Raw genomic sequence first — 24,672 nt, 5'->3', positions numbered from 1 at the left:
ACATTTCGCCCCTCCCACTTATACCGTGGTCAGACATAACCTGTATGTCTGTATTCCTTTCAGTCGTCGTGCAGTTTGTTTACATTCTGTAAGTCGACCGAGCCATTCTTTTCGTTTTTCCCGTCGTGTTACACTAACGTCAGAGACACAAGATGGGTAAGTAAATTTTATCCGTTTACATCCGTTTAATTATTTTATCTACGCTTATAAACTACTCTTATTCGATTAATGTATCGTCGACGGCAACCGTTTTTTGTCGTTTTTGATCGGGTTCCCGGCGTCTCGCGCACATAATTACATTTATCCAAAATATTACTTGCAGTTACCTGTTGGGTACTCGTGCAGCCTAATAACGACAACGTTTTTCGTTTAAGGTATATCCCGTGATACATGGCACAAACGCAGGAAGACCGGAGGCAAGCGCAAGCCCCTCCGCAAGAAGAGGAAGTATGAGTTAGGTCGTCCGGCCGCCAACACCAAGGTATGACATTTGTGCTAAATATTAAATATGTGTTCTGCAAGCATCTGATACTTATAGTATTTCGATTTGCTGACGGTAAATCAATCATATGTCACGTTGAAAATATTCCATTTCGATACATACATTAATTGCATTGATGATGAGACGCACGACTGAATGTTTATGACGATATTCATTATTTATTTTTCACCTCTAACGTTCTGATATGCTTTATTTAATCTATGTTCGATGTACTTAAATATTATTGTTATTATACTATAAACCTTGATATATTTTTGTTCTATAGTATAAGTAGAAATAAATTCTAGCGTTTATGATGAGACTTTTGTCTGAATATTTTTGAAGATATATTTATTATTTTTCACCTCTAACGTTCTGATTTGCTGAATTTTTTGATCTATGCTCATGGATATTTGGTTTTTGTTTGTTAATTGATAGGAATTATTGGTATAGCAATTCTATGTGACTATAATAACAGGAGTAAATATTATGATGAGACTTGTATCCGAATATTAATGAAGATATTATTTATTATTTTCACCTCTAACGTTCTGAATTTTTGTAATATATTAATTTAAAAGAATTCCATACATTTTATTTTATTTTAAATAATAATTTTATTAAGCTGCCACTAAAATTGATTTCTGTCTATTTATGATGATATTTGTTAGTATGAAGAACTAATGATTTATTCAATCTATCCGCTTATTAATATCCTGAAATAGACTATATATCTATATATGTATTTAGTTTTTACTAGTTGGGAATATTTTATCCAGTAATTGTTCATGCCTATGATTTAAAGACTGGAGTGTTTATGATGAGACTTATATCTGAATATTAATGAAGATATTTATTATTTTTCACCTCTAACGTTCTGATACGCACTTGATTCCAGATCTATTAATGATAATTTTATACTGTTAATGAAATAAACACCAAGTTCTTTCAAACCAATATTATTTAAGATATTTTAAAATATTTTCTTGTTATAACTTCTGAATTGTAGTGTCTATTTATGATGAGATTAGTTATACTGAAGAATTAATGATTAATTTAATCTATCCGCTTATTAATATCCTGAAATAGACTGAATATTTTTGCCTTGACAATTTTTTTTTTTTTGTTAAATATTAATATTGGAAACATAACTTAAACATACATATTTAGTAATATGTCATCATTTTGATACCTAATAAATAAATCAACTATACAATTAAATAATAGCAGAAGATCTGCTTATTAATATAGCTCAGTATATTTTATTAGCTATGACTTAGTTGAATAGTATTAATATTATAAATCAATTTTATTATATTACTCTTAAACATTTTTAGCTTGGAGCTCGCCGTGTACACATTGTTCGTACCAGAGGAGGTAACAAGAAATACAGAGCATTAAGGTTAGACCAAGGAAATTTTTCATGGGGTTCTGAAGGTATGTTACAACTATAAAATTAAATTGTATACATTTTTCAAAATGTATTAAACCCTCATTTGCTTTAGGTATTTCTGCTAAAACTCGTATCATTGATGTTATCTACAATGCATCAAACAATGAGTTGGTCAGAACCAAAACTTTGGTGAAGAACGCTATTGTAGTCATCGATGCGACACCATTCCGTCAGTGGTATGAAGGCCATTACGCTTTGCCTATTGGAAGAAGGAAGACAACAAAATTGGTATGTATTTACTTAATATGAAATGTATTGCTTTAGCAAAAATGTTAACTCTCATATTATATTATAATAGTTGAAAATTTATAGTTTGTTTTGCTCTATGATGAACCTTCATTATTGATAGGAATTGCCGTCTGATAAACTGATGACCGTGTACTATCTGAGAGCATAGTTTCATTTCAATGTTTATAAAATATTTAATTCAAATGATGAGTAATTTATCGGTTCCTGATGTTTTCTTATGATGACATTTTTTATTCCGCAGCGCTCTGATGTTAAGTTTGAAAAAATAAATCTGCTATGATGAACCTTTCTGATAGGAATTGCCGTCTGATAATTGATGACCGTGTACTAGCTGAGAGCAGAAATATGAATATCACATACAAAAAGCTTCTTTAGGCATTAAATAATTTCTTGTACATGCGTATTATATGAGATAACATTTTTTAATTCATGATGAGTAATATTTCGGTTCCTGATATAGTCATGAGGACATATATTATTCCGCAGCGCTCTGATATTAGTTTGAAGATTTAAAAGAATCTGCTATGATGAACCTTTCTGATAGGAATTGCCGTCTGATAATTGATGACCGTGTACTAACTGAGAGCAGAAATGTGAATTTACTATTCCAAATTTGTTACTTTTAGGAATTAAATGATTTCTACTATATTTGTGTAAAATATATAGCAGTAAATTTTTTCTAGTTATGAGTAGTATTTTGGTTACTGATACCATATGAGGAATAACTCATTTCGCAGCTCTTTGATGTTTCGTTAGGAAAAAAAGAATCTGCTATGATGAACCTTTCTGATAGGAATTGCCGTCTGATAGTTGATGACCGTGTCCTAGCTGAAAGCAGAAATGTGAATTGACTATTCCAAATTTGTAACTACAAAGATTTCAATGATTTCTGCTATATTTGTGCATAATATAACATGTAATTTATTCAAATGATGAGTAATATTTCGGTTCCTGATATAGTCATGAGGACATATATTATTCCGCAGCGCTCTGATGTTAAGTTAAGAAAGAGAACTAGAGAGATACAAATTGCCCGAGTCCCTGATACCTAAAAATAAGTTTTTTTCTAGAATAAATACTTTTAAATTTGTTTATATAGTTTATTATATCATATTTTACATCATTAGTTATAGCTGTACGTTCATTCAGCTTATTACTCAATTTATCATTATTAATAAGTTAATATTTATAACTTCTTATACCATTATAATATTATATTATATTAAATCTTAATTGTGTATTTGTTAAATTGTTTAAAGACCGAAGCTGAAGATGCTGTATTAAATAAGAAGCGATCAACAAAGGCTGAAGTTAAATACAAGAAAAGGCAACGTTTTGCCAAAGTTGAACCTGCAATTGATGAACAGTTCCAAACCTCTCGTTTATTAGGTAAGTGCTATCAAATTACTAATTATGTATTATAGAAAAAACTAACGCCATGATGATTTTTTAGTTAATAATGGTGATATTGGAATTTTTGATATTAATCGTTTTGATTAATATCAGTCAATAATATGAACATTTTTTGTCATAGTTACACTGAGCGTTTTTCTATAATATTTACAATAAGTACTTTACATAAATATTATGATGACAAATTGTAAGTTTAAGATATGGTAACATTTCCTGTCTTATGATGTTTTCATAGTTACCCTGAACTATATTTATGTACAATACATTCACATTAAACAATAATTGTTTATAATCACACTGCAATATTATGATGTTTAAGAAATCTCGTTAATATGATTTTTATATGAAATGTGAATCATTTTTTTCTGAATATTGTTTTTGTGTTTTTAAGCAGTTTTGTAAAATGTTTAAAATCCCTAAATTTTATTTTGTCATGGACATATGTTTACAGGTGGCCATACCTGCAAAATCTCTATTTGCGTGAATTTGATTAAATGTTAACACGTATAATAATGTAGCGTTGACAAATTAGATATTTTGAGTTATTTTATGTTTTTTTTTTAAATGGGCTGACTGTAAGTTATCGACCATGACAATTTTATTGGCCACATCCATAAATAAATTCTAGATGCGCCTATGTATTAAACTCTAAATATGGCATTAAAATTAATTTTTGTATTATTTGTGTAGCATGCTTGGGAAGCAGACCTGGTCAATGCGGACGTGCTGATGGTTACATCCTAGAAGGCAAAGAATTGGAATTTTACCACAGGAAGATCAAGGCCAAGAAAGGCAAATAAATAAATGTTATTTTGTAATGTTCATGTTGTTCTGACATTATTAAATACCAAATGTTATTTGACAACTAGTTTTTACATGTTTTATTTTTACATATCAGTACTAAGACAATGCTCTCGTTTATTAACCTTAATTTATGAAAAGACATTAATGCAAGATGCACAATATACATTCTAACATCAAACCCAAATTGGTGATGCTAATGGATCGGTAATTACTCCAGCTATAAGACTGACTTTGGTATGTATGTCCATCACGAAATATATAAATGGTTTTGACACAACAAATTCTTGTTCTACATATTTGCGTTGGATTTCATAAACTGAAAAATATAGAAAACAAATAATTATTGACATGAAATAAGCATTCGACAAGGTCCCATAATTAATTCATAATTCTGATTCTATGTATTTATTGTCATATTTTGTGAGTACCAACATTCGTGTTTGGAATTTATCTTTCAAAATTGGTTTTCAGAGTAAATATATGTAATTAACCAATAATTACAATTGGAGATATTTCCATATTATTTGGAATTATCAAGGGGGTCCACTTCAAACCTCCCAAAGGTATGGTTGTGTAGATAGTACTATGCAAGTTATAATAACTAAACAACACTATCTACTGTGTGTAGACAGTGGACCTGTATCTCTGAATTAAGAGACGAGGATTCTTGAGAGTTTGATTCCCCCAACAATTTTTATTCGTTTGAACATGATGGTGGATAAGCATGGCTGAGAACGTTATAGGTCAATATCGTTCCAACACTCAACCTTCAATATTATAAAACATCTATCAAAAATTATTGGCAGCCCATAATTTGAACTTGCTGAAGCACAATAGTGATGTTGTTTGAATAAGACTGATGCAATTAGATCAATTTAAATTGTCGATCTGCCTTGAACTAAACGAAATTTTTTTAAAAACGTTATATGAACTGCAGACAGTTTTACATAAGAATTGAAATGTTTCATTTCTCCTGAAATTGTAATGGATGTTCACCATGTGTTCGGTATACCTATATGACAGTATACGGTCTTGATGTTCAGAGAGGAGGGGAACGATGCTACCGAAAAAACCTAAGAAATTGATATTTTTCACGGTGTTTTAACGTTAGCCTTAAATCAAAAAAAAAAAACTATCGGATTACCTTCCGCATTATTGGTGTATCGTACATATTTTGATGTAGCAATGTTCAATACTTAAATTATTGTTTAATCATCTACCCTATCGTGCATAATTGTCTCTAAGGACGTTTTTTGCTTGTCGAATTGTTGCTTTTTCTTATGTATAAACGTATGCGAAAAATATTTTGTTAGGAACTAGTGATTGTTGTGGGACAAATCTGTCGACGAGCCGAATCTCTAACACCCGCCGCGGCAATATCTAAATTTAAATACAACTAATGCCTAAAAGTCATGCACTTCAACAACAATCGTTTAATACATGTTAAAGGCAACTTTATCAACACCTACGTCAGTCAACCATATTACCATCCGTTGTCAAAAATAAAGGAGTCTTCCCTCCCCCCCCTCAAAAAAAAAAGAAACTAATCGTAGTATTGTCCATAGTATAGTTCAATAGTTGTATACCTAATATTATTACCCCTTGAACATTTTAATAGTTTAGTTAATAATCCTGTTTTTCACAATAATTAATTATTAATAAAGAAAAGTACTGGAAATTCGCTATTTATTTACCTCAGTGTACAAAATTATTGCAAAATTTTAAAATAAAACACACTCATAAGATAAATATATTAATAGATCAAACATTTATTATATTTTTCTTTGTAGTTAAATACAGCTTCTTTTAAACACAGTCTACAAAGGTAGGAGACTGGGTCCCCTTGTCCCATCCCTAAACCAGATTTTTCAACTAATTTTATACGAAGCATCAATAATTTATTTTTGAATAAACAATTCCTTAGAACTTAGAGTCTTATACTCCATACCTTAAATTACTAAAATAATACATGGGTATAATACGTAGTATTAAATTATCAGTTATATTATTTACTGATATCAAGTGTTTAGCTAGATATATATACCTACCAAATGCCCAAATAAAATATATAATATAATATATAAATTCTATATATATATATATATATGATAGGCTATGACCTATTTATAATGCATGTGTTATAATATATATACCTAAACGTATTTATGTATAATGTATATGGTGACTCAACGCATAACTACAGGCAACGTAGGTATACCTAAACTACATTACTATTTACTACTATCAGTGCCGCAACAACCGCAGGGGCAGCAGGGGCAATGCCCCTGTAGAGGGCCACTAATCGTCGGCTCAGGGGGCCCCGACGGCGGAACCCCGCATCTATTTTAAATGTAAAAAAAGTATGTCTTTAATGAAAAAAATTGAATCATTTGATTTTTTTTAAATTTTATGTGTATGGGAGAAAATACTGCCTCCATTACATGGAGTATCAAAAAATTTGCAGTACAAAGATACAGATTTACAAAAAGCCCGTGATCAACTGGAGAACGCATACGATTGGTATAATCGATTAAAAAATTAAGAGAAAATTTTGATAGTGTTGTAGACGATGCAAAACTGTTATGTTTAAAATGGGGAATATCAACCAAATATAAGGCAACTCGACCACAATTTGCAAAAAAAATTTTTGATGATGTTGATGGAGACCGAAGACTGGAAACAGGGGCGTCATTTGGAATAAAACCATAGGGTAGCAACATTGGAAAACCCATAATAGATGGCTAATTAGCTTTATCAACCTCTCAACCCCTCCACATTGAATTTATTTATTATTTTTTAGTTAAAACATTTATTTATTTTAATTCATCAATTTTTAATTTTTAAAATACACAATTTTATATACAAGTTCAATTGTTTTTTTAATTTAGTGAAGAATCATGCGACGTCCATTTTCGGTGGCATCAAATTCTTTTATAACTTTATCCTTGTCAACTTCTTGGTTTCTGTGTATATAGAGTATTGCTAAGCTATTTAAGCGATCTTGGCCAGTAGTAGATCTGAGATAGGTTTTTATACGTTTTAAAGTAGAAAAACTTCTTTCACATGTTGCTGTATTTGTAGGTAATGTTAAAAATAATTTTAAAATTTGCACATACAATGGGAATCCAACTTGAATATTGTTGGATAGAATATAAGATATTCGACAGTTAAGTGCGGTTTCTTTCATATCATTTTGTGACTGTTTAAACATTCTATTTAATATATTAACTTCACTCTGTAATTCAGAATTATTAATATCATATGTATTACTTAATAGATTATATGAAGCAACATCTGGTAAATCACTAGTTAATACATCATTCATAGCATTTAAAAGAGTTAAGTTATTTTCTTTAAATCTTTCTTCTATATCGGCTATAATTATATCTAAAACAACATAAAAAATATTTATTAAATAATAATCCTTTACATTTATTGAATTTTGTTGAGACCTTCCTCCACCTATTTTCAAAGGAATTTTTCTTTCTCTGGGTAATTTTGCTTCTTCTAAGTCATACTTCTCAACAATATCTTGGGTTTCTATCCATAAACTATTAAATTTATCTTGAGTTCGACTATCTTTAAATGTGTTAATTGTTTGCTGTGCCATCAAACGCACCGATGAATAATTAATTGATGGCGTTTGAAGGTATTTTGATAAAATATTAGTTTCATTAAAAACAAATTTTAGTAAATTTAGACAAAAAATAAAATCAAAGGTTTCAATTGATTTAAGTAAGGAACTAGCTTCAGGACCTGCAAAAGTATCATCATCTGCAATTTTGTGTAGTGAATGAAATAACGCTGATAAATTTTCAAACACTGCTTTAATAGCTTCTATTCGGCAATTCCATCGAGTATCAGATAATGATTTTAATGTTTTTGGTCCTTTACTATCTGAACATGTTGCTCTCATTGATTCAAAAATGGAAAATCTTTTTGATGACGCGCCAATAAAATTATGTAATGTATTCAAAACACCAAACATATTTCTTATTTGTTTAACTTGTTTAGTTAAATCGACTAAACATAAATTTAAAATATGCGCATAGCAATGTACATATATTGCATGTGGATTTTCATTTTTAATTCTAGCTTGTACACCGGTATAAGATCCACGCATAGAAGCAGCACCATCATAACACTGACCTCTGATATTTTGAATGTTCAAGTCATTATTTTTTAAAACTTCTTTTATCAAAGCTACCAGAGATTCAGCATTGGTTCTATGAGTTTTAAAAAAACCCAGAAAAACTTCAGTTGGTTCAAAACTTTCTGTGACATACCTAACACAAATGGATACTTGTTCATGCCTGCTGATGTCCTGTGTCTCATCAACCAATATGCTGTATATACCTGCTTCTTTTATATTGGATATTAAACTTTGTTGAACATTCTTAGCCATTAACGATAAAAAAATGTTTTGAAATTCTGGATGGATATAACGAAATCTTCTTTCTTTGTCAATAAAATATTGTTTAATTATGTCATTATCTTTGGCCCTCATATGCAATAATTCTATAAAATTCCCTCTGTTATTTAACAAACTATGGTCTTGTTCATTATGCCCCCGAATACCAATTNAGGAGCCTGCATGCTATTCTCAGTATTACCTGTTACAGTTGCCTCTGCAGAAAGATCATTTTCTAAGTTAAAACTTATTAAGAACTTTCTGAGAAATTCTATAGCACCAGATCGTTTGACTACCTAATATAGGCATATATTTATACTTAATATAGAACAAATAAATTCGTACATTAGAATTAAATTTAGAAAAAGTTATAAATGACTTTGCTAATTTAAAAGCAAGAAAAATGAATTTCCGTGCTTAATTTGAATGATTCTATTTCTATAGCACATATTATTATAAGTATTATGATTTATGACTCATTTACAATGACTTGAACTAAGTTATACTAATGCATTCCATATTGTTTGTAATTATTTTTTTCTATATAAATAAGTACCTATAGTAGATACCATATATTATGAAATTTGTTGAATTAATGTCTTATATCAAGTAATAAGTATAATAAATTGATATCGTATTAATTATTATTATTTGTACATGTTTATGATACATTTTTTATCATTTTAAATTTGGTAAAGATTTTTTTTATACAATTAAATGTTTAAATATAATGTAGGTGCAAACAATCTTTTTGCTATGCAATATTTTTTTTAGAACCATACATTATTACAAAAGCTTTAATTAATAATTATAATAAAAAAAGAACACTAAAAGTGTGTAAAATTATATTTTAATAATAATACACTGGTCACTGGGTATAGTGGGCCTTCACATTATATTTTTAGGCTTTTAAAAAAAATCACCATTATTATTTATACTTTTATAAGTAACCTATAAAAAATATTATATACATAGACCCCGGGGGGCCCCATATATTGACTTTGTCCGGGGCCCCAAGAATCCTAGTTGCGGCACTGACTACTATAGTCCACTAAAATACTAAATACTAACTACCTATATCATTATTAATTCATAGTATATCTTATATCTACATAATACATATATTATTAGCTGTAAGGTAAAACATATAAATGTATTTATATTTTAACATTTAACTTATGTAAAGGACAAAGTCTTTAAGTACACGAAACTGCGAAAATGATGCAATGTAATATGTAGGTATAACGTATGTACATAATACAATGTTTGAACCCTGTTTTTTTGTGAAAAAAATCGATCCGATCGATTGCTTGCTCAAGACTAATTGCATGTCGCATATGAGGACAATGTGTGTTTACTTCGTTTCGGTTTACCGATCAACCGAGAAGACAATTTTGTATATGTATTATGTATGGACACGGCGTCCAACGCAAATATATATATTTAATATTATGTATACGTAAATCGTATTATATTATGCCCACAAGCTATGACATAAAATAGCGTACTTACACGCGCCTATTTACTTTATAATATATTTATACACCTAGCTAAAACTGCACGCCGTTCAATAATCGACGCATTTACCTCTATTGAATATTTGAATATTGCATACGTATAACAATATCATATTTTTATGTGCACAAATTATTTCATTTTTTGAATCGACGCCAAAAGTATATTCGTATAGACATGATGCTATAGAAAATAGGCGATATGCCGACATATAAAAAGCAATGATAGACTTGCACAGTTGCACGTGTGGTTATAGTAAAAACAAAATATATACAATAATTAATCGGGGTGGTAGCTTATAAGTTATAATTAACTATTTAAGTTTACATAACCTTTACTGATCAAAAGATATTTTCAAAGCATTCTAAAAAATGATATCTATTAGATATATAGGTACACGAGTGTCCACCAAGAACAGGAAAATCGTGAATAGAAAAAAGCGAAAAAAGTCGCGACCGACAAGGAAAATGTGTAAATTATTTGCTGAGATATATACACCAAAAATACTAAAGAGTCAAAACCTAATATCGCGATACATCGTAACTTGTAAGTAGAATATTTGAAGCTGTAGGTCTGGTTTTCATGCCCCATATAAGTAAGTATTACCTACCATTACTCATTAGTCATTAGACTCGCATCAACGGGGCTATAATATAGTACCTACCTAAATATTATGTAGTATAATATAACATATTATGTCAACAGTGTATAGTATAGATTATAGTACTACACACAGCAATAGACCGATAGTTGTTAGTTAGATATAACATAATATACGTAGCGTTGGCCGAAGGACAGCGGCGATTAGCTGCGGTGGAGAGTTTTTTTGGTGATTTCCGACCGACCACTGTGGAGACCCGCGTCCGCGAATCCGATTTCAAACGGGTGGCGGATAAATACGATTTTTCATGGTCACTGTTTGCGTTCCTACGCGTGTTACGGGTATATAAATATATATAATATTATCTATAAGTGTTATAACATTATCTACACGGAAGATATATAATAATGTCCATTCGTAAATGAAAACGTCTCTTTAAACGCATAATATATAAATAATACAATCAAGCATATGCCTATATTATTGTATACTACAATTACCTGGTTGGTTGCATGTGAAAATAAACTATTTTCTATATGACTATATTATATACTATAAATATATAAACGGGAATTAGCGCACCTCGGCCCTGACCACTTACCCGGTGGCGTGTTGTACTTTTTCACCGTCACGGACACCACTTGCTGAACCGAACTGACAAACAGCCGAGCGTCCGGAGACATGAACGAAAGGTCCGCCCTGTACCTGTAGAACACGTCATGGATGCCGACCTGCGAATCGAAAAACGTTGCAATTATTATTGTTCAGTATAGCAATAAGTTGTTTACATTTACAATTTAAGTAAACATACAATGAGAGTACAATATGGAGGTAGATAAATATAAGTTCACTATTAAGTTGAGTGACAGAAAAAAAGGCTACAAGAAATCGTTGAATTATAATTTATAGTACCTATATGGCTATATATAGGTCATAATAAGGCACACGCAGTGTAAGACTTCAAGTGTTTACTGCTGTACAGATGTACAATACATTTTAATAAGGGTTACTATGAGTGCAATACGTAATGCGCTGCAGTCTTCTTGTAAATCTTCAACGAGGATTATTCGAAAGATTTTGGGTTTATACTTATGTAACTTTTATACAAGGATGTTATGGTGATTCGCAAGTTTTAAGAATTGGCTATACAATGTTAGAATTTAAAAATTCAATTGATTTTACATGTGGTAGTTAATTATACATAATATGGATTTAAACTTTAAAGGTTTTAATACATAATATTTAATAATATTATATAGCTTGATATTATTTATATATTTGTAATAATATTATAATGACATTTACATCCTACAGAATGTCGCTGTCAATTGTACAGGCCCGCCCCCATACATGAACTATATTTTTTGTATCTATATACACATTTTTGGATTTTCCGAGTGACCTCCCTCTTCTTTTATCAACACCAAGCTTCTGAGTACCTACCATTTCTTTAACCTTGACGGTCCTCCACTGCGTATTACATTTACACGTAGGTACTTACGACTATACGAGTTGTAATCATAGTATATACTATTTATTAAGTACACACGGGAGTCTGGTTTATAAATAACTAATGGGTAATAATATAGTAATAATGGAATAATAACGATGATTAAGCTGCTGTCTTCGAGGTGGGTCTTTGACGCCTGGTATTGTGCCCTTGAACCTTGTGCCGATTTAGGAACTAAGGAAGACAACGCTCTCAACACCATAAATTGCACGGTCTGCTTGTCCGAGTAATGAACGTATAGGTACCTCAATTTATTGTAAGAATTCCTTATATAGTTATATACCTATATGTAAGAATGTATATCATAAATTATAATATATGTGGTATACACAAATTGCGTTAAGAGCGAGAAGTTTTATTTATTTTTTATCAAAACGATCTCAAACTCATCGGTCAATCACCTGTTGTAAAGCTGAAGTCAAATCCACTTTGGCAGTGTATTTGAACGTGGGCACGGTCGCGTGAACGGCTGTCGGTTTCAGAGAATTGTGTATGTTGCGCAAAGACATGGACGGCAGCAGCAGCAGCAGCTCGGACAGACCATTCGGATGGTTCGGCATAAGTATCATCAACGTGTACTTTGGGTCCTATTTATATATATTATACAACAAATAAACATAAATATTTCAAACAGTATAGGTACCGATGCGGCTATATACAGAAGTATTTAGAACTCAAAAATTCCACCTGGGAGAATATTTTATAGTGTTTCCCTTCATCACTTTTTATACCTATCATAAAAAAGTATGCATAAATATATTTATTCATAGCCATTCATTGTAATTCAAATCTTTTTTTCAAGACTTCTGTTTCTTAATAATTTTGTTAGACATAAGAAAATATAGGTAACTTAAAAACAAAAAACACATTAAACACTCCGTCCCAAAAACGTTCTTCCTAATTTAACCATAAAAAGAATATTATAATTATATCATACATTTAACTTATTTTAAGGTAAACTAAAGTGATGTAATTACTAAAAAAATAAGAAAAATGTTAAAATCATTGTAGGAATAGTATTTACTCATAAATTAAAAATTAAAGTTAAATCATTATTGAACATGTACCTTAAGGTGGGTTTGATTAATGGTAGTTACAAAGATGTTGCGTAAAAGCATATATATTATATGTGTCTTAATAAACCTACCCACCAATTATTGAACATTTCTGTAAACGCCACTGCGTGTATGTTTTAACTCCTAATAATAACAATTATTATTTCTTGCACTTAATTGCATGAACGATCATTGTGACAGGAAATTACAAAATTAATTAGAATGGACAAAAGTATATATGAACAATGAACTCCACATATAATTACAAATGTCTTAACTTCAACACTTCGTGAATTATATATATTCTCACAACAATCGATTTTTCCCATACAAAATGTAGGACAACAGAATATTATTGTGTCAATGGGTAAATGTAACCTCGACCCAGCAATAGCAGTTAATAAAAAGGTTGGCTTAGGTTAATTATACATAAGCTGGTAAGCACACATAAATTCTAGATTTATTGTTTTTTTTTTGTTATTACAGGACACAGATGTATGAAATATATTTAAATGGGTATTTTTGACTATCATACCATTGTATTATAGAAATCTCATAATAATAATAAAAAATAATACTCGGAACTTAACATTTTAAACTAATACTTATAATTAATATAATTTTATACGTACATCTAAAGGTATCTCGATAACTTGTGACTTTAACTCGAAAATAAATCCAAAAGGTAATACAGCTGTATACGTAAAAAATGGAATACGTTGATAGCCAGAATTGAACAAATTAATTGACTCAAATGGATTGGACGACCTGTCCATCCAGCCAAGTGGAGGCCCGTAAGTCTTGTAACCATTGAACCATTGATTGCGATTTGTATTGTACCCTTGATCTAAAAAGTTAAATTATGTAGTATTTTACTTGATATGCTATAAATTACAATAAAGCTTTAATAAAAATTGTGTGCTTTAAGCTTTTAAAATTACACTGATTCAAATGTCTTCGTCTACGCTTCTTTGATCCTCTAAGAGTAATTGAAACGCCTGAATTTGTTGGGTACTCCGTCAAAATCCTATCCGGCTTGATAATGGTCCTTTTTCTTGTCTGATTGCAATTATTTCGTATATCTTCTTTTCGTACTACGAACTCGACATTAAAAGTAGGTAAATTATCATTAGACTCTATAGACCTCCCACTCTTCTTTTCCAAAGTAGCTATTTGATAATGTTGATTGGACTCTGCTTCTTTTATGATTTCGGTTTCAGTCGCATTGGTTGAACTTACGTTCGTCGATGGAACATCTGTTGAGGATATTAAATTTTCACTAACTGTTGTTACTTGATTGATATTTAATTCAGGATTTGTGTATGGCGTTGTTCGATCAGTTATTTTTTTATGATCAGTATTCGTTTCAATCTCCATAGTTGTACCATCGTCGTTAGACATTGGTTTTGTTGAAGAAAACATTTGTGATGTACCTCTGACGTCCATACTTTTGGTTATTTCGTCTGTATTTATTTCTAATTCATTAGTTGTGGTCATAATGCCTTCCACGGTGTTTTCGAGAAAGAGGTATTTATCTTCCATAGCGGTGTTCAGTCCGTTAAGTTGGCTATTGTCAGTAGTTTTTAATGGGATTTCCGTTGATGCAATTATCGTAATATCCGAAATGTCTTTAGCATAAGTAACATAAGAGTTACTCGATGAAACAATTTCATCATTAACACTTGTAAGTACGTCCGCAGTAGTCATGTAGGATGAACCATCGGTTGTACTTTCATGCTGTGACCATGTAGTAGTAAAAATGTCTGTAGGACTAGTTTGCAATTTAGTATTATTTGTTACATCAATAATATTCTTGATTGGTGAATTCAATGCACCATTTTTGTAATTTATGTTCGTTTGAGTTACTGTAGCTGCCACCGTCATGGGATCGTCAGAGGTCATCGGTATAGTACTTACAACAATTTTCTCAGTCGTTAAGGATTCATTTGGTTTTTTATCGGTCACTTCTATTTCATTAGATGATTTTGGTTCCTGTTCGTTGATAAGAAGTGTTGTTTCTGCTTGATTAGTTGATAATTCTAATGGCATTGTGTGAGGTTGTGTTTCAATGTCAACGACCATTGTGACTGTTTGAGAATTCATCGGTAGATTGGTATTTGTATCGATATTAGATATAGTGAAACTAGCATCACCTAGGTAAGTTACTTTGGCTGGAAGTTCAGTAGCCACTGTTGGTATGTCACTAGACGATCCATTCGTAATATTAGTAGAAACTTGAATTATTTGGCTAGTTGGGGTCATTTCTGTCACTACAGTACCATGTGTAGTAACAGACATAGGCTGTAGTGGTTGGATCGTTGTTGTAGCACTGTCAGGACACGAATCGAAAAGAAAACTATTGGGGTCGTCAAAACCGTACAGCCGGAGTACTCGTTTGAATTGTGGCCTGAGACATACTTCTTCTCTGCTCATGGTTAGGCCATTTAAAAATCCATCACTTTTGAAATATGTCTAAAACATCAAAATGTTTCCGTCAATTTAAATATTTATTCTTTACAAATATTACCATTCAACTATTTACTTTAAGGTAACGATTTAAATCCCGAACTCCAATTCTGACAGCAAGGATTTCCCAAGGTAAATTAAGGGATTCTTTTATTTGCAATGCAGAATACCCACTCGATCCTTCATAAAGTAGAACTGATACTGCCATTAAACCAAAAGGAGAAAATGCAATATTTCCAGTCGCACCACCGGCAGCTATTACCTATGAAATACCATATATATATGAAACACACATTTTGAAACTTTGGTATATGTGTATTATAGTCACACGGTTACCTTCATATGTACTGATGACTCTATGACAATTTTGATTTTTTACAATCAGATAGTATATTTTACATAAAATACTAAACAATACCTATTTAATAATTTTTATCTGAAGATTGTAAACAGTGGAACTAATGGAAGTTTTCATTCGCGACATTTAAAAAGTTAAGTGTAATATAAGAATAGGGCGCAATATATAGATCTATTAAAATTATTTAAAATTATTCAGTTTTAAAACTTGAACTATATAAAGGTATAATAATAACGATAAATCGTTTTTAAGTTCGTCAATAAATAAAATAATTTTGAAGTTGTAATAGGCTTGTGTTTCTATAGTGTGGGCACAACATTACCTATAAATGTTATGACTCCCTATGTCCGTAAAGCTTATCAATCAAATCGAACATCTTTAATTCAAGTTACATTAATAACTAATAAGTATTCAATTTATAAGCATATTTGTAAGAATAAATTGTAAGTTTAAGTAAAAAAACTTGAATAAAAAATGTTAGGTAAATCTACTGGTTCCCCTCCAGTTACGTATATGTATATCCCTAGTATTTACGATGTTCTGATCATCACACAGTATTTATACCTTATTTAGGTAGTTTATACATTTAAAATAAAAATAATAAATACAAAATACTTTTATACTTATACTTTATTATAGTTTAATCAATAATGATATCCAACAAAATAATTAAATTCATTTTATGTATTTGTTTATTTACCTAATTTTCCACAACTAAATTAATCAAATTCATTATTAGAAATTAGAATATAATTCTTTACCTATAAAATTAATTTTTATAAAGTAGAATATATTAAATCTCTGATTTTAGCAAAAAAGTTAACTTACCATGACAATAAAACTAATTATAAATTGAATAACAAATTATTAGAACATCAAAAATACGATAGAAATAGCCATCAATTGAATCTGCAGAGTGGCGGGAGAATACTTTCCTGGCAAACGTCAACTAAACCAGTACCAAATTTTGAATTTTGGTAGCTAATATTGCGGAAATAATGTCATGCACAGTTAAACTAATATATTATTGTAACATTGAGAAATTTACTTAAATATTATTAAAAATGAATTCGGCCTTGATTTCCACTATAAATGTGAATTTTTTAATTGAAATTGTTTGGATTCTTTATAAAAAGTAAATCGTTTTATTTTTATATTTCTAAGTAAGGATGATTTTTTATATTATTAGTTTTGTCCCGGCCAGCGAACCGTCACGGTTTTATAAATACATAAGTGTACAATTGCTGTATACATACCCGCAAAACACATATTCCAAGGTCATTGGTTAAATCTGCCATTGTATCCAATGGTCGAGGACTTAAAGGTCTCTTCTGGTATAACGCATATTGGTTGTATTCTTCTTGTAAATGTGAACCAATTGTACCTGTAAATTAAATTTAGAATGAGTAGTATTAGTATTACTACCGCGGGTGACATAGTTAGCTCGGATTCAGTATTTAAAAATCATTATATTAGTTTGAATATAAATCTTTTTCCATTTTTTTTATGATAAAATAAAAATAAGGATATTTTATAGTAGGTAATGAGATAAAAATAAGATGTCCGATTGCCTTTCTCCAAAGGCGTTGATACTAGACAGGTACATCGTGGTTTCTCCCAACTCTACATAATATTGATTAACATATACGATTTCCTGATTCGAATGATAGTCGTGATTTTCTATATCGTCCATTCGTGCCAATCTATAAACGAACATTTCAATCTGAGAGGTTCCTAATCAAATAATAACAATACTTCAGACTTCAATATATTTTTCAAATTTTTCTAGCATAACTCATAAACATGAATAGTCATGGCAAATAAGGCAAAATACTTAAAATACTAAAAACATCTAAATACAAAATCCGTGGGATTGTTTTTGAGAAAAAAATAAAAATGTACAGACTCGCATACGGAATTATTGCTCAGTTAATACTTAATAATATGGGATACGAATAATTTAAATAATATCCTTTTCTATTTATTCTTTAGTATTTAATACCTATATATCTACCGTATAGAGTAGGAAATAATCTAAGTAGATACCCATCATTATTATTTGTATCGTGATTCATGACTTGTGTCTAGTAATGTGTATAATGTATATACTACATATACTATGAGAGGTATGAGGTAGTACTATTATTATAATTTATACATATTATCAAATATACATGTCAACACTATAAATTATGTATATATATAGTGGCCAGTAGGTATAGTATACTCGTATTATATTTTGTCGTGGATAGTACTCTTACGTTCAATATATATTACGACATACAATGTTAATACTTTATTTAATGTGACGGTACTACGGTAGATAGGGTGAAACATTATAATTTATAAGTATGATGAAATTTGTTAATAATATAATATTATACAAACATGTTATGTTCCTAAGTACCTATATTATTATATTATATAAAATGTAAGTATAATGTATAGGCACCTTTTTATTGCTGAAGATTTAGTATTTAGGTAGATACTTGGGTCTTAGATAGTTAGATATAATACTTAAACTTAGATATAATATTATAATATTTGTATAACTGTATACAGTTCAATTTAATAAATTGACACTATTATAGAGTATATCAGCAGACAGCATATGATATAAATGATATAATATTGAATGTAGTATGACGTATACGGTATATTCGTAAGTATAGATGTGTATGATTACCTATGATAACATAATAATATAATATCGAATTCATTGGGTATATGGGTCAAGTCCAGGGCCGACTTAGCGAATATCCGGGCTATGTCAAAATGTTTTTTCCGGGCCTATTCAGTGTTGTGCTTAAGCGTTACTTCGGGGTTTCACTGCTTTAGTAACATCTGACAGTAGGATTTTATGAACATCAATAAATCTGGATGTCTAGATAGTGGATGAAAAACATATGAAAATAATTAGTTTTACTCAATTATTAACCAATTTATATCATCACATAAAATCTGATATTGAATTATGATTAATATTAACAATAAGTAATAAGTAAGAATTGTTAATAATTAACTTCAAAATATATAACAACTGGCAATAAATGGCCAATATCGTATTTTTGCAGACTGATCGCAGGGCATTTTCACGCGTGGAACAATGTAACTCCAAGAAGTATCAAGCCTTGTAGTAGTGTGGTCTATCATACTTAACATTATTCTAAAATTAGTTAAATGCTTACGAGTTACGAGTACCTACGTAATAGTATAAGTAATTTATAACTTTTATTTGGTCATGTTTTTTCTTAGTAGAAAAGCTTAAAAATGTATTACATAATTTCTCATATGTTCTTCTCAGTGGAAATTAAAAAAAAATGAGGGTTAATCCACAAAATTCTGAAACTATAATATCAACAAAATTCCACAAAATCACGAAAATTTGTACATTATTTAGAGTTAGGAATTCTAAAATTATAAAAAAAATTGATTTTAGACAAAGCGTGTATTGTGTAAAACGTCCTGTTTTTTCCTATTTATTAATGAAATAATAACTGGAAGTTCCAGGGGCGCCCGCAGAGAGGGGCCAGTGGGTGCCATTGCACCCACTGGGATTTTTTAAATGAACCAAAAAATCAGTGTGTATTAATGCAAATATGTGATTTCCTATGTGTGTATCACAAAAATTTAACTTTGCACCCACTGAGCTGATTTTTTGGGGGCGCCCCTGGGAAGTTCACAATTTTTGCCATAGTAAACTGTATGTATATAAATAAACTGTATGAACAATTCTAAAATTCCCTTATTTGTTGTTTATCCCTAGTTATTAAGAAATATACTGAGAAATTTGAATATTTTTTATACTTTTGAGTCTTAATACCAGGAAATATATTGATGTTGAAAATTGAAACACTTAACTGCTCATAAAGGTTACGAAAAACACAGGTAAAAACAAATAAAAATAATAACATGCTCAAATAACTCTGCTGGAAATCTAAAATACAAGTATTTTGTACAAATAAATTTTAAAATTTTTTGAATTTCAGATAGACGTAAGTATGTAACTGATAGTATTTATACTATAATATGTTAGCATATACCTACTTTTATACTAAACCCATAAATACGTAATATTATATTTAGAGACACGTACTTCATACTTGTATAAATAAATAATTAAAAAAATTTGCAATCAAAAACAAAAGAATTTGATATTATTATAAAAGTTTGGGGACAAACCTAAATTTTAAGTTGGAATATATGGAATTGTACATAAGTGATAAGTTTATGTATTGGTTCAAGAATTCTATAGGAATACAATACAAGTGTATAAATTATATATGAAGATAAGATATATAAACTTAATGCAATAAAATTAATATTAATTGTCATTACTTACGGTAACTCTGGATCAGTAATAATGGGGTAATCCATATAATCTTCATTGCAGAAAATACTGCAAATGTATAGCGGTAAACAATATATTAAATAATCAAACAACAAATAATATGTCACCAGTCATGAATTTCATACAATACCGATATTTTATTAAACTTCTGAAATTAAAACACAACATCAAACTACAGATAACTTAGTATATCACTGTCGTATATTGCACTGGGTATAATATATTGATGCAGTAACGAGCTGCGGTGCGCTACTAAATTCAAAATATCAATCTAAATTGCGCTCAAACATAGACCTGACATCGAAAAGCAGTGCTGGAAACGTGATTGGACTGATCACACTGTAAGGTTATCAGATTACGATAACAGTTAATCTAATTTACAGACATTTTTAAGATTAAGGATGTAAATACTAAATAGGCATTTACTATTTGAATATTTTCATTATTTATTATTCATTGTTATTTGTTGATTACCGTCAGAGCACAGGCTAGTTAATTATTTTTATACCGCTTTATGAATATCTAAGTCGGTGTCATAAATTTGGTTTGCTGTCATGTTGACGATACATTTTTCATACACGTCCCTTGCCAGCACAAATATTCAGTAATACTTGCCTGTTGGGTGAATGAGTCTGTATGACCAACTAGATGAAATGATTGGTACAAAATGGCCTTTACCTATGTAGTTGAGCAATCGGACTGCAAACAGTTGCTAAAAGACATTCTAATGAGAAGAAAAATAGAGCATCGTATTACCCTAAGGAAACTGGTCATGTTTTTTGCACTGTTGACTTTATTTGGTATCATATATTTTGGTTATTTTTGTTCAGACAACCGTTGCTCATTATCCTACAACCCTAAACCTGCAATTTATTCGGAATGGACAGTAATGAATCTTCTATCGACCAACATAACTGGTAAAGAATGACTTACAAATTATATCTATTTATTTATTTCTTCAATCATTGTTTTTATTTTAGACTTAAAAAGTGCCAAAGACACAGGTACAGGAGTGAGTTACAATGATATGCAGAGTGAAAATCAACTACGTTTTGACATGAATGCTCATGATGTCATGGTGTTTTTACATATACAGAAAACTGGTGGGACATCATTTGGACGTCATCTTGTTCAAGATTTAGACTTACAGCGCCCTTGTACATGTCAAAGGAAAAGAAAATTATGCTATTGTTTCAGACCTAGTCGAAATGAAAATTGGCTATTTAGTCGATATTCTACTGGTTGGAAATGTGGACTCCATGCAGATTTTACTGAATTAACTGGATGTGTTGATTCAGAACTTGACAAAAATGAAGGGAAATCCATTAAGCGAAGGTAATTAGAGTAATAATGATCACCACCTAAATAAAACCAATCCATTCAATTATCTTTGTAGATATTTCTATCTTACTTTATTGAGAGATCCAGTTAGCCGTTACCTTTCTGAATACAAACATGTGCAAAGAGGAGCTACTTGGAGAATGTCTAGACATTGGTGTGGGGGTCATCCAGCATCACTTGAAGAATTGCCTAAATGTTATAATGGTACATTTTGGACGGATGTTACATTAAATTCGTTTGCAGACTGTTCACATAATTTAGCTGCCAATCGGTAATCAAAATGTTTAGTATTTATTATTTATACATCAAGAGGATGCCACACCCACATATCTTGTTTTTTTTTATAGAATCGTACAACATAACAAATTTTATGTTCACAATAATTCATTTTTCTCTGTTGTTTGAAAAATTATAGTAAATTGACCTTTTATAAAATTTAAAGGAAAGATAATTATATAGGACAGAGATTCCCAAACTGTGCGTCGCGGTGTGTTTTCAGGGAAGCCGCAGATGTGCCCCGCTGCTGACTCTGTTATGTATATATGTTTGTTATTTTATCTATTTTATTTAAAAAAAGGTCGTAAGTTTTACTAAGGGCACCATGAGCAAACTTCAGTTCTAAAAGAGCGTGTTTTCCCCACGAGTAGGAAAAGTTTGGGTACCTCTGATTAGGACATCATGGAGAATTTTATTTATATAATAATTACAAAGCAAGTTATGAGAATTTCTAAAACAGTTCATTTTGAAATGATCATAAATTGCTTTTTAATTAAAATATCAATAAAAGCATCTGTGATGATCTAAATAATAATTGTACCTTTAAATTTAATAATAAATCATTTCACTCTAATTTTTAAAACAGCAGAGTAAAATGGATAATTTTGAATGTAGCATTTTCCATGCTGTAAATTAATTGTATGATGGTGAAAATACATGTGGGTAAGGTGTCTTTAAATGCCAATAACTTGGATAAAACAAAAAAAAAAAATTCTTTCTTAGTCTATTTTGACTCTCATACTATTATAAAAAAATAATAATAATTAGCTACTAAAATAGTTCTTCTACTTTATAAATGGATGAATGGAAAGTTAAAAAGTTACTTTTTATAATAATTCTTTAGACAGACAAGAATGCTAGCAGATTTATCTCTGATTGGTTGTTATAATTCTTCATACATGAATCAAGAAGAACGAAACAGAGTCATGCTTGCAAGTGCTAAAAGAAATTTATTGTCAATTGCATTTTTTGGACTCACTGAATTTCAAAAAGTAAAGAATACAAAAAAATATTTGGAATATTAGTTATTATATAAGTACTTTTATTTTCAGTTAAATCAGTACATATTTGAAGAAACATTTAATTTAAGATTTGCGGTAACATTTACACAACACAATACAACTCTATCTGCAGTTTATAAATCTTTATTAAATGATGAAGAGCTGGAAAAAGTGAAAAGAATAAATGCATTAGACATAGAACTGTACAATTTTGCAAAACATTACTTATTTCGGTACTGTATTATGTGATATTAATTTTACTTGCACAATAATTCATTTTTTTTCTCCTTAATAGACGATTTGAAAAATTACGAGCTAAAAACCCAAATTTTAAAGAACGATGGGCACATTTAGGCCAACTGCCAAGTCAAACTGCATTTGACTGGGAAAAAGAAGTAGAGACTGAAGCTGCTGACAACGAGGTAAATTATACGTAGCATTAATTATTTTTGTTAAACAAAACAACAAAGAAAAGTAACAGATCTCTTGTTTATTGAAAGTATGTATATTATATAATAATATGTATAAAATATACTTTAACCATTTCCCGAGCTTGTTCCTGCCATGCCAAAATACTAAAACTAAATTAAATGTATTCAGTTTAAAAAATATGAATACAACTTAATAATAATCACGTTAAAATTTTATTAGTTATAGTTTATATATACTAATATAATTTAATAATTGTCGCACTAAAGGAACAATGTTCTTACAAATACTATATTCTCATATCATAAGAAAAGGAAAATAATATGTAGACGTAAAATTCAATTTTAAAAATATTCAATATTTATCCACAATAATTAAGCCATTCCAATAAAATTTTAATTTTTTTTAATTTAACAATTAATATAAATGTAAATAGATAATTGACCACCCTACAGAATTTTAAATTGAATTAACATTTATCACTAAAATATACATATCAGATGAAAACAAAATATGTCATTAAATCTTAAATACATTATGATCAAAGTTATCATTTGAATTCTTCATTATCAATTATTACTTTTATTCGAGACTGTAATATTAACGGAATTAAATTCAAATGACCTACATTATTTTAATTTACTGATAACTTGTATACCTGAAATACCAAACTATTTTAACCACCTATTGGGAAGCTTATTACAATTATAGCTGTGAATGTTTTAAAGTATAGTTTATTTATAATTATATTTTCTAAAATATACTTATTATTTACCAAATATTTTGTTTATATATAATAGAAATGCATAAATATGTATACATTAAATCAAATTATGTGTATACAGTAAGTTGACAATCTTAACAGTTAATATCTCAAACTTAAATATATTTTAGTAATTTGTATGCTGTAGAGTTGAGAGAAAATATATTAAACGCTTGTATAATAATTAGTTAATCA

The 24,672-nt window shown here is 29.8% G+C and overlaps 3 protein-coding genes across 4 annotated transcripts; 2 read left to right on the top strand and 1 right to left on the bottom strand.

Moving 5' to 3' along the window:
- The first annotated feature begins 22 nt into the window (after positions 1 to 22).
- On the top strand, positions 23 to 4,464 carry LOC111028684 (40S ribosomal protein S8). The gene is made up of 6 exons (XM_022307414.1): positions 23 to 156; positions 375 to 481; positions 1,819 to 1,918; positions 1,987 to 2,162; positions 3,443 to 3,572; positions 4,287 to 4,464. The coding sequence occupies exons 1-6, from the start codon at positions 153 to 155 to the stop codon at positions 4,394 to 4,396; spliced, it is 627 nt and encodes a 208-aa protein (XP_022163106.1). The 5' UTR covers positions 23 to 152; the 3' UTR covers positions 4,397 to 4,464.
- LOC111028682 lies at positions 4,284 to 20,936 on the bottom strand. Of its 2 annotated transcripts, XM_022307411.1 has the most exons (9): positions 20,659 to 20,936; positions 17,573 to 17,700; positions 16,035 to 16,220; positions 14,434 to 15,964; positions 14,125 to 14,339; positions 12,839 to 13,024; positions 12,535 to 12,720; positions 11,529 to 11,658; positions 4,284 to 4,716 (listed from the first exon to the last, which is right to left on the bottom strand). In XM_022307411.1, exons 1-9 carry the CDS (start codon positions 20,702 to 20,704, stop codon positions 4,574 to 4,576), a joined length of 2,751 nt encoding a protein of 916 aa, XP_022163103.1. In that variant the 5' UTR covers positions 20,705 to 20,936; the 3' UTR covers positions 4,284 to 4,573. The 2 variants fall into 2 exon arrangements, with proteins under 2 accessions (XP_022163103.1, XP_022163104.1); XM_022307412.1 differs by lacking the exon at positions 12,535 to 12,720.
- A 145-nt stretch (positions 20,937 to 21,081) lies between these two features.
- LOC111028683 (heparan-sulfate 6-O-sulfotransferase 2) lies at positions 21,082 to 24,122 on the top strand. The gene is made up of 6 exons (XM_022307413.1): positions 21,082 to 21,584; positions 21,648 to 22,002; positions 22,064 to 22,279; positions 23,129 to 23,276; positions 23,337 to 23,518; positions 23,581 to 24,122. The coding sequence occupies exons 1-6, from the start codon at positions 21,335 to 21,337 to the stop codon at positions 23,720 to 23,722; spliced, it is 1,293 nt and encodes a 430-aa protein (XP_022163105.1). The 5' UTR covers positions 21,082 to 21,334; the 3' UTR covers positions 23,723 to 24,122.
- Positions 24,123 to 24,672: the final 550 nt, after the last annotated feature.

Source organism: Myzus persicae, unplaced genomic scaffold (assembly GCF_001856785.1).
Source record: "Myzus persicae strain clone G006 unplaced genomic scaffold, MPER_G0061.0, whole genome shotgun sequence".
Taxonomy (NCBI): domain Eukaryota; kingdom Metazoa; phylum Arthropoda; class Insecta; order Hemiptera; family Aphididae; genus Myzus; species Myzus persicae.
The sequence above is the reverse complement of the archived record's forward strand: the minus strand, read 5'-3'. Positions and strand labels throughout refer to the sequence as shown.